Genomic DNA, 11,492 nt, shown 5'->3' on the forward strand with positions numbered 1-11,492 from the left:
AAAAGTGCTGCAACTTTGGGGGAGTATACCAGATGAGGGTATCTAGGCCCTAGCATAAAAAGGTTTGACTTTTGACTGATCTAACATCGGTTTTCTCTCTTCTTTGAAAAATCTGGGTGTTTTAAGTCATATCAGTGAACTTTATATCTTATTGAGAAAGCTTTCACACACACACGCATTGCATGAGTGAAGTTTACTGTTTAAAAAGTTCTGTTTGAAGAGAGCAAAGATTTGTAAGAAATGAAGATTGAAAAGTTAGTGGGATCTCTTCAAACTTATGAGCTGTCCTCGTCCCCAGTTAAGAAGCTAAAAACCATTGCTCTGAAAGCTTCCAAGAAGAAGGTCGAAGTCTCATATGGAGATGACTCTGAGGAAGAAGAAAAAGCTGTGGCCATTCTAGCCAAGAACTTCGGAAAATTAATGAGAAATGAGCGGTTCAAAAAGAAATGTTTCGAAAAAATGAAGAAGGTTCCCAGAGATGCTGAACCTGAGGAAGCCGAGAAGAAAGATCCTAGGGACCCAAGATGTTATGAATGCTCAGGGTTTGGGAATATCCGAGCCAATTGTGGGAATCTCCGGCAAGGTAATGGGATGCTTATTGAAAAATTGAAATGACTTCTAAAATTAAAGTGTGTGCATAAGTGTGAACAAAAATTAAAGCACAGCGGAAAGTAAATGACACAGAGATTTTTGTTGACGAAGTGGAAACTCAGTTAAGAGAAAAACCACTCCGAGGCAGCCAAACCCAGGAATTCCACTATTCAGAAGACATAGCTAGATACAAGACAGTAACACTCACATGTGCCGATGCAGTGGTCGTACCTTGATCTCTGACGTGTAACCCAACACGAACGCTTCCCAACCAGGTTCACCTACCTGAAGGGGTTTTCAATGGAACTCCTTACCTTAGAGCCGACCTCTAAGATAGACTTCGGTTTACAGCACAGCACACTTGTAAAACGGCTTCAGAGGGATTGATGTCTTCTCTAAGCTCTAATGGAATTCACACCCTTGGCAAGGCTTTAAAGGAAATATCACGTCTCAAAGCTGTAGAGAATTCACCACCGAATTCTGTGTTGAAAGCATGCCTCAAGCCTCTTATTTATAGGCTTTGGAAATCCAAAATCGACTAAAAAACGGAGTCTGAAACACGCGCGTCCAGACGGGAGCCAGGGCCGTCCGGACGGGTCAAGTTTTTCTTGTCCGGAAAGTAATTCTGGAATTTTCTGCAGGGCCGTCCGGATGCTTCTAGGGTCCGTCCGGACACTCAAATTACAGCATTTTTTCTAAGCTTTCCAATGAAGCCAATTTTGTCCCAATCCAATATTTGAGTAAAAAGTTATGATCAAAATACCCGAGGGTGTCCAGACGGCTTGACCGAGCGTCCGGACGGTCAACTGCAACCGCCTCTCCAAGATAGCGCTGAAAGCTTCCATAACAAGGCCGCGTCCGGACGGTTACACTTCGGCTGCACAAAATTACCATAATAAGGCTTGGAGCGTCCAGACCTTGAAGGCTAATGTCTAGACGGTTGAACTGGTGCACGCAATTTCCATATATGAGCTTAATCGTCCAGACGGTAGCAGCCGTCTTCCCATAACTGTGTCTTGAGGCAGAAACCCTATTTCTTGTCAAATACTGAATGGCGTCCGGACGGTATAACCACATCGTCCTGACGGATGCGTTGGAACACTGGGATTTTTTCGAACTCTAAAGAGCGTCTGGACGATTTGCCATTATGTACGGACGGATGCAACCTTGAACTATTCAAAGCTTCTAGACACTGATGGGCGTCCAGACGGAAAGATCTCATCGTCCGGATAGATGTTGCTAACTGATGAGCATTCGGACGGAATACCACACCGTCCGGACGGCTGACAGAGAACCGAAATAAATCCTTGAAAACTTCACAGAATCTTCTCGAAGAACATAGCTGAAGAGTAGACTCTGGATAAAGCAACATTCCTATGAAAGCAGCAATATTACATAGAAGTGATTTTGTCCAACAGAATGTAGCCAACACAAAAACTAACAAACTCCACTTTTGCCATTCTGGGACAAAAATCACTTGACCGGTTAAAAATACAATCCCAGTCCAAATCAACAATTACTCCCCCTTTTTGTCACAAAGGGACAAAGGGTAAAACAGAGTAATGAGAAAAACCACACAACAATTTCTCCCCCTCAATGTCTCAGAAGTACAAGGGTAAACGGAGTAATAATATCCACAGACAAAAACTTTCTAAAATCCAAAGCAATAGGAAAAAAGAGAAATGTCTGTAAATGGCCCAAAAGAGAGGAACAGAAATCCTCCAAGTATCAAATCCCAAGACCTTTGGAAATTAAACATCCGACTTTAACAATAGTCAGTTTTCCAAAGGATGCATCTGTCAATCACTGTGCTGGAAGCCGCTGGATGTCGTATCCCTGAAAAACCAATCAGAAATATCTCCAAAAATACCATTAGATCCTGTTAGTTCCAAACATAATGTGGTATTTAACACGGCTGTCAAATGGATGCCAAAAAGAAATATAAGCAATGCAGCTACTCATAAGGCATAAATATATCATGATCAGCCCAACACACAGACAGAAAAAGGATTATTCATGCACAATATCTCAAGAAAATATCCCAACAAATATTCCAATATTCTAAAAGCACAAAGACTTAAAAGAATAACGGAAGACACAAAGAAGATCATGGGATGAGAAGAGATGTGCAACAAATGCCAAAATCTCGGGAGAAATCCACAAGAAAAACACACAAGATGCCATGATAAATCAATAAAAATGCAAAGATGTGTGTATGGCAGAGAAAGAGAAGCAAGTCTTAAACCTATAGAGATCCTGACCGGATGAGCAATTGCTAGGTCAGCATATGGTAAGACTGCTCTCGTTTTGGACATAAGAATAAGTCCGTCCAAACACAACACACTGAAAATTTTGAAACTTGAGGAAAATTTGCAAACAAATAATTTTTCCAAAGGCATTTTGAGAAACACGCATGTATAATCAACTGATAACACAATCAGAGAGCATCTCAAAACTATGCAGAGATAAAAAAGAGAGTTGAGATTTCAATAAGCACAAATAACTTTTCCTGATCACAGAAAATTCAAATAGGCAACTCAACTCAAGCAATGCGTGTGTGTGTGGAGACTCTTTTCACACAAGGTATGACTTTCCAAGACATGACAAAGAGCAACTAGATTTTCTAGGCACGAGAGAAAATCAGAGACAGATAAGCCAAAAGTCAAACCTTATAACTTACTAGGGCCTAGCCACCCTTATCTGATACACTCCCCCAAAGAAACAGCACATATTCTGGTTTACTTGTACCATGTAGGACAAGATAAATTTTTACTTGCTCATAGAGGGCAAGGTAAATTTAAGCACATAAGCAGTGATTAAACAAATTTAAAGCACATAACTTTTTATGAATTACTGCTCTAATCTTATGGTACTGCAAACTGAAGGGAGTGCCAGAATTTATAGATGCTAGGTTCAACTAGCCTGTGGTCAATTTGGCCATCTAATCAAGGACTTCTACTCATATCCAAAATCTCCAAAAGCAACGAGTCAGAGAAGGAAAGAAGTACCTTAGGGGAGCTCGGGATAGTGCACTTTTTCCATCGCATGAGGAAAGAAGCTATCCTAATTTTGCATAAACAGGAAAAACACTTGGCTAATATAGTCAAAACTCTCGAATATATCTAAGCATAGTAAATTAATGCTCACAGAGGAAAGATATCAGGTAAGGATACATATAGTACCTAATAAGCCAAGAGAAAGAAAATCCTGCAAATTCTCCCCAATTTTTATTTTTTTTTTGTTGAAAACCGATAAACAGAAAAACAACAAACACATGCTCAGAAAAGGAAATGACATCTAATCCCAGCATGTAAGGTAAAACCAAACCTATCCACATGGAGAGAGGTTTAGAAATACCAAGACAGAGAAGCAGCCACCCGACGTACTTTAACTGTCATCCCAAAAAATATTTGCAGAAGCTTCTCAAGATAACAAGAGAAAATATGGGGATAAAATAAACAGTTCCTCAAACAGAATGCAAGGCATGAATAAAATATGACAAGATAGACAATGCAATGCAAACATACCTGACATGCACTAGGATTAAGGAACCACAATCCTAGGCATGGGAGACTTCACCTTTACTAGGTAAGTCCACTCCCCCTCAAGGGGTGAATGGTCACATCCTTCCTGACCCATACCTGCTTCACCCGAGGCGGTAGCTTGCAGGTTTTACCCATGTTGTCCATTCTCCGTAGCATACCTTGTATTAGGTTCAGCAATCCTTCATGGGCATGGTTGCCATTGGGCTTATGCGGCTTTCTCTTGTAACACCTTGATTTGCCACTTTGATTAGCAGGGACAAACTTCTGCTGATGCCGTAGAGCCTGAAGAGCCATCTGAGGTGTAGGTCTTATTGGCAGCTTCCTCTAAACCTTCAACTTCTGGAGTTGTGGACATTTGGGTCAGATGTGACCGGTGATGCCGCAGTGATGACAGGTGGGCAAGCTTCTTTTGTTTGAATGCTTATTGACATTCTTTGCAAAATTATGGTTAGCATTCTTACACATAACAGTGCCCTTACCTTCTATATGTCTCCTATGCGGAGGAACATATTTTGATGAGGAAGAATCTTCAACTTTACATTTCCTCATAGCATCCTGCTTGATCCAAGGCCTGTGGGATTTCAACAAACAACAATTTGGCCTAATATGACCAATCTTCCCACAATTATGACAAGTAGGGACAAACTTACCATGAGCTTGTGTACCTGTGTCTTTGGATTTTGGCATCACACAATCATTCAAGCAAGAATTATCCAAACAAGTAGTATCTACTATCATAGGCTCAATAATAAAGGAATCTAATTCAGAATCAGAAACATTTAAAGTAGAAGCACTCAAATCATCAACAACTAAATCAAGCTTGTTGGAAATATCTGAATGAATACACATCATGCTTTTCAAATTATCACTAAAGAAAACAGAATCTTTTAATTTAATCTCTAGTGAATCAATAATTTTAAACAGCATGGTATTCTCAGATCTCAAAGAGCCAATTAAGGCATGTGATTCAGACAATTGAACAATCAAAGACTCTTTTTCTTGCTTCACCTTTTTAAGCTCTTTATGTGAAATTTTAGAATGATGATCATTCTTCAATTTATTAAAAACCTTCAAGAGCTTAATATCAGAATCGTCATTTGATAACAGAGAAGAATTCATGATAAAAGGTGTAATAAAAAAAATAAAAGTCACAAAGAGATGAGGATCACACTCAGGAATTAAATTCTAGACAGAGTGTGCCGGCTCTGATACCAATTGAAAAATTGAAATGACTTCTAAAAGTAAAGTGTGAGCATAAGTGTCAACAAAAATTAAAGTACAGCGGAAAGTAAATGACACAGAGATTTTTGTTGACGAAGTGGAAACTCGTTAAGAGAAAAACCACTCCGGGGCAGCCAAACCAAGGAATTCCACTATTTAGAAGACATAGCTAGATACAACACAGTAACACTCACATGTACCGATGCAGTGGTCATACCTTGATCTCTGACGTGTAACCCAACACGAACGCTTCCTAACCAGATTCACCTACCTGAAGGGGTCTTCAATGGAACTCCTTACCTTAGAGCCGACCTCTAAGATAGACTTCGGTTTACAGCATAGCACACTTGTAAAACGGCTTTGATGCCTTCTTTGAGCTCTAATGGAATTCACACCCTTGGCAAGGCTTTAGAGGAAATATCACGTCTCTAAGCTGTAGAGAATTCACCACCGAATTTTGTGTTGAAAGCATGCCTCAAGCCTCTTATTTATAGGATTTGGAAATCCAAAATTGACTCAAAAACGGAGTCTGAAACACGCGCGTCCGGACGGGAGCCAAGGCTGTCTGGACGGGTCAAGTTTTTCTTGTCCGGAAAGTAATTCTGGAATTTTTTTGCAGGGCCGTCCGCACGGGCAAATCTTTCCATCCGGACGGAGGCCGTCCGGATGCTTCTAGGGTCCAGCCGGACACTCAAATTACAGCATTTTTTCTAATCTTTCCAATGAAGCCAATTTCGTCCCAATCCGATATTTGAGAAAAAAGTTATGATCAAAATACCCGAGGGTGTCCGGACGGCTTGACCGAGTGTCCGGACGGTCAACTGCAACCGCCTCCCCAAGATAGCGCTGAAAGCTTCCATAACAAGGCCGCTTTCGGACGGTGTTGCCCTAGTGTCCGGACGGTTACACTTCGGCTGCACGAAATTACCATAATAAGGATTGGAGCGTCCAGACCTTGAAGGCTAACGTCCAGACGGTTTAACTGGTGCACGCAATTTCCATATATGAAGCTTGATCGTCCGGACCATGAAGGCTGACGTCCGGACGGTTGAACTTGGTATGCACGTTCTTGCCTTATAGAGGACATCGTCCGGACGGTAGCAGCCATCTTCCCACAACTGTGTCTTAAGGTAGAAACCCTATTTCTTGTCAAACACTGAATGGCGTACGGACGGTATAACCACGTCGTCCAGACGGATGCGCTGGAACACTGGGATTTTCTCGAACTCTGAAGAGCGTCCGGACGATTTCCCATTACGTCCGGACGGATGCAACCTTGAACTGTTCGAAGCTTCTAGACACTGATGGGTGTCCGGACGGAAAGATATCGTCGTCCGGACGGGTGTTGCTGACTGATGAGCGTCCGGACGGAATACCACATCGTCCGGACGGTTGACAGAGAACCGAAATAAATCCTTGAAAACTTCATAGAATCTTCTCGAAGAACATAGCTGAAGAGTAGACTCTGGATAAAGCAGCATCCCTGTGAAAGCAGCAACATTACATAGAAGTGATTTTGTCCAACAGAATGTAGCCAACACAAAAACTAACACTTATAATGAGACTCTCAGTGATGAGTCCGAAGAAGAAGAAGCTCTTTAGCAAGAGAAACTTTTGCCCCATATTTCTCTTGAGAGAATATTATAGGTACTATCTGGGGAAGACAGGAAAAGCAAGTCGAGCGACTGTTTTTCTATATTGGCAACATGGAGCTTGTACAGGTTTGATATTGCCTTGCTTGTTATATGATGTCATTTCCATATAGCATTTTTTTAATAAAAATTGGTGAAGAATTTGCAGGAAATTTTTTTTCTTTACTTGGCATGTTAGATATTGCTTGTGTTTTTACCTGATATCTCAATTCTTTTTACACTAATTTACTTTGCTTAGATATGATTGAGAGTTTATGACTATATCTGCTAAGTTCTTCCTGTATATGCAAAAATTGGATAGCTTCTTTCCTCATGCGATGAAAATGTACACTATCCTAGACTCCCCTAAAGGTTGCAACATCAAAAGAATCAACCAGTTACTCTTATGACTTATGCGCTATGTATGTATATTCACTGCTTATGTGCTGAATTTGCAGTATGCCTTGTTGATAAGCGTTGAATGTTTACATTCAAAGCTCCTTAATTTACATATGTTAAACCCTAATTTGTGTTGTTAAATAATATGTTATTATGTTTTAGTGTTTTATCTCTTTTTTAGGTCTTAATTGAAAACAAGAAAAAAAATCAACAAGTTAAGCCAAATGAAGACATTTGAAGTTCAAGTGCTCCTACCTAGAAGAGGAAAATCGATCAAGTACATTCAATAGATCAAAATTTCCTTGAGTGAAACATCGATTGATCGATTCTTCAATCGACCTTAAATCGATCGATCTACATTGGATCAATCGAAATCTCCAAGGCAAAATAAATCGATCGATCGACTTCGGATATTTCAGAAAAGATCTTCAAATGTCGACAAATTTTTGTGTGGCCTAAAATCATCGTCAAGTTGTGCGGTCTTAATCAGAAGTTGTCACCCATCATTTTGTGTAGCTGAGAGTGATTGTTTTAGCTAGGTTTGTTGTACCAAATCCTCTATAAATAGAAGATGGATGTGAGAGTTAAAGGGAGAGAGAGTTTTTAGTTGATAATTTCATTTTTAGTTTTTGTGCATTCATGTGATGCACCCTTTTCTTCATGTTTTCCAGAGAGCTTAGTTTTCAAGGTATGTTGATGTTGTAACTTATTTTAAATCCATTTTTGGGAAAGTAAAGTTGGAATCTAGTTTATGCAAGTGTTCTTTACATTTTCCAGCAACTTCTTTCTTCTTCTTTCTCTTATTTGTGTTATTTTATGTTGAATACAACTCTGGAATCCTTAAATTCCAGAGTCCGTAGCTTGTTCTTTAATGTTCCTCTTAGATTTTCTTTCCTTTAAAGTTTGTTTTTGAGTATTTTTAGTTGTTAAGTTAGATTCCTTCATTAAAGTTAGTTGTTTTACATCTTGTTAGTGTGGTAGAGAAATGGGTTCTTCTTCTTCTATAAGAGAATCCCATATCTCCATGAGTAGCTAATTTAGTTGTAGGGTGTTAATGAACTCTTTCTAAGTGCCATGGGTTGATTGTGTTGTTCTTGGATTTCCATACAAGTGTAATGATTACATAGCCTAAAGATGGTTGTATAATGGTGCTTATGACACAATTTATGTGAATTTGATAACTCATGCTAGGGAACACATATTACTCCACACTCTTTTTAGTTTAAATATTGCTTAGATGCTTTTCAATTCTATTGTAATTTTATGTGGAGATTATGTGTTAACTAAGATGGTTTATGCTTTTTCCATAGATGTGTATGCTTATTAATAGGTCTTATAGTCCATACTAGGGAGCATGAATCATTCGACCCTAGTTATTAGTTGAATGACTTTTGTATAAGTAAATGGATTATCATTGTCTTTAACTAAAGTAATTTCATGTTGAGGTCGTCGTGTGATTGACAATCATTACGCACTCGTATTACACTTGTGAAGGAAATCTGGGAGGAATATAGTATGCCATGTGTATGAGGATTGAGTGAAATCAATGCCCTATACTTTCCTTGTTCTTAAACCTCTCCATTTTACTTGTTTTAGCTTAGTGATAAAACTAAACAATTCATCTTTTTCATAATTAAATTAGGCAACGTCTTAAGTATTTCATAACTAAAACAACCCCCCAATCCTTGTGGTACGATACCCTTCTTAGTTCTATACTGTAAAGTCCCGTACTATTGCGAGTTGTTACAAATATTAAAATCCACGTAGTTGTGAAAACCGATAAATTGCAAAACCAAAATTCTTATTTTTAATCATCGGTTGGAACGCTATCAATTTTTGGCGCCATTGCCGGGGATTGCAAACGGTTGTTTATGAAGTATTTAGGATTTTATCAAGTTTGATACTGTTCATATTTTATCTAGTTTGATTCTGTTTATCTAGTTTTATGAAGCATGTTTAGAGGCATTCGAGAAGCTTCACTCTCTATTATCCTCAGCTCCGATTATGAAGACTCCCAATTGGTCTCTCCCTTTTGAGATCATGTGTGATGCATCCGACTATGCAGTGGGTGCTGTTTTAGGTCAACGCGAGGACAAGCTCCCTCACGCGATATATTATGCTAGTAAGACTCTATTAGAAGCACAAGCAAATTATACCACCACAGAGGAGTTACTAGCAGTTGTTTTCGCCTTGGACAAATTCCGCTCTTATCTTTTAGGGTCCAAGGTGATTGTATACTTTGATCATGCCGCGTTGAGGCATTTAATGGCCAAAAAGGAAACGAAACCCCGTTTGATTCGATGGATACTTTTATTACAAGAGTTTGATTTAAAGATACGGGACAAGAAAGAATCTGATAATGTTGTAGCTGACCATCTTTCTCGTATATTTCTTGAGTCCTTTCTCATCCCAGTGCGTGATTTCCTTTCCGGATGAGCAACTGCTAGAGATCACGCCTCAAGGAATACCTTGGTACGCTGACATAGTTAATTATCTTGCTATAGGTAAGGTCCCTTCGTATTGGTCTAAGCAAGCTAAGGACCATTTCTTCAAGCAGATCCGATCCAATTTTTGGGAGGATCCTGAACTTTTCAAGTACTGTGCTGATCAGATTACTCGCCGTTGTGTACCTCAAGGTGAAATTCATAGTATCCTTACATTTTGCCATACTCTAGCATGTGGAGGACATTTTAGTGCGCAAAAGACTGCGGCGAAGGTTTTGCAGAGTGGATTCTTCTTGCCATCCTTATTTAAGGATTCTTTCATATTTTGTAAGCCGTTTGATCGATGTCAACGCCTTGGAAGAATGTCCCGAAGGGACATGATGCCTTTAAACCCCATCCTAATTGTGGAAATTTTTGATTTATGGGGGATAGACTTCATGGGATCATTCCTGCCATCTTTCGGATTCGAGTATATTTTAGTGTGCGGTGGACTATGTTTCAAAATGGATAGAGGATGTGGCAACCAAAACCAATGATCATAAAGTTGTTGTGAAGTTCATTCGGACAAATATTTTTAGTAGATTTGGTATGCCTCGAGCAATTATCAATGACGGAGGAACACATTTTTGTAATAGATTCATAAAAACATTACTTGGCAAATACTCTGTCACTCATAAAGTTGCCACACCCTACCATCCTCAGACAAGTGGCCAGGTGGAATTATCTAATAGGGAGATAAAGAGAATTTTAGAGAAAACGGTTCGGCCGGATCGCAAGGATTGGTCCTTGCGCCTCAATGATGCATTATGGGCCTACCGTATAGCTTTCAAGACACCAATTGGCATGTCGCCATATCGGCTAGTTTATGGCAAGGCATGCCATCTCCCTGTTGAGTTAGAGCACAAGGTTTGGTGGGCAATCAAGACCTATAATTTTGATATGAAATTTGCAGGGTCCCACAGAAGGTTACAATTGAGCGAGCTTGAAGAGCTACGCAATGATGCTTACGAAAGTGCTCGGATGTACAAGGAAAGAACAAAAGCATTTCATGATAAACACATTAGGCCGAAGACTTTCATTCCAGATCAAAACGTATGGCTTTACAATTCTAGACTTAGCCTGTTTCCTGGTAAACTCCGTTTGCGATGGGATGGGCCCTTTATAGTCACATTTGTATCCCCTCACGGAGGGGTTGAGTTAAAGGATCCCAAAACTAGCCAATTTTTTAAGGTTAACGGTCAGAGATTAAAATCCTACATTCAGGGCATTGAGCATAACGAAGATGTGGAATCCGTTGATCTAACAGATCCCATCTACTTTTGATAATTAGAGCTTCATGTTGTACAATAATTGCATAAGTATATAAGACTGTATTTTTGTTTTGTTGTAAATAAGTTTTATCACCCTTTATTCATTTTTTTTTTGTATCATTTCTTTTTACTTTTCTTGTTTCTCTGTTTTCAAGATCTTTGATAAAAAAAAAAAAAAAAATATATTGTGGAGAAGTTTCGATCGATCTCATTCCAAGTAGATCGATCGAGTTTCGATCAATCTCTTTATAAGTAGATTGATTGAGATGTCGATCGATCGATTTTAAAGTCGATCGATCGACATCGCCCAGTAGCCACGTGACAGGGTTTTAAAACCCCCGTGCCCCCACT

At 39.4% G+C, this 11,492-nt stretch overlaps 1 protein-coding gene across 1 annotated transcript; it reads left to right on the plus strand.

The window, feature by feature from the left end:
• The first annotated feature begins 459 nt into the window (after nt 1–459).
• Nucleotides 460–11,154, plus strand: LOC133876787 (uncharacterized). The gene is made up of 5 exons (XM_062315033.1): nt 460–583; nt 8,059–8,075; nt 9,329–9,799; nt 9,892–10,023; nt 10,312–11,154. Exons 1-5 carry the CDS (start codon nt 460–462, stop codon nt 11,152–11,154), a joined length of 1,587 nt encoding a protein of 528 aa, XP_062171017.1.
• The last annotated feature ends 338 nt before the right edge of the window (nt 11,155–11,492 follow it).

This window comes from Alnus glutinosa, chromosome 9 (genome assembly GCF_958979055.1).
Source record: "Alnus glutinosa chromosome 9, dhAlnGlut1.1, whole genome shotgun sequence".
Lineage (NCBI taxonomy): Eukaryota > Viridiplantae > Streptophyta > Magnoliopsida > Fagales > Betulaceae > Alnus > Alnus glutinosa.

Coding starts and splice junctions, on each gene's coding strand:
- LOC133876787 (XM_062315033.1), top strand. CDS start 460: ATGAAGAAGGTTCCCAGAGATGCTGAACCTGAGGAAGCCGAGAAGAAA. Junction 9,800..9,891: donor TTGAGTCCTTTCTCATCCCA/GTGCGTGATTTC, acceptor ATCTTGCTATAG/GTAAGGTCCCTTCGTATTGG. Junction 10,024..10,311: donor TCGCCGTTGTGTACCTCAAG/GTGAAATTCATA, acceptor AGTATATTTTAG/TGTGCGGTGGACTATGTTTC.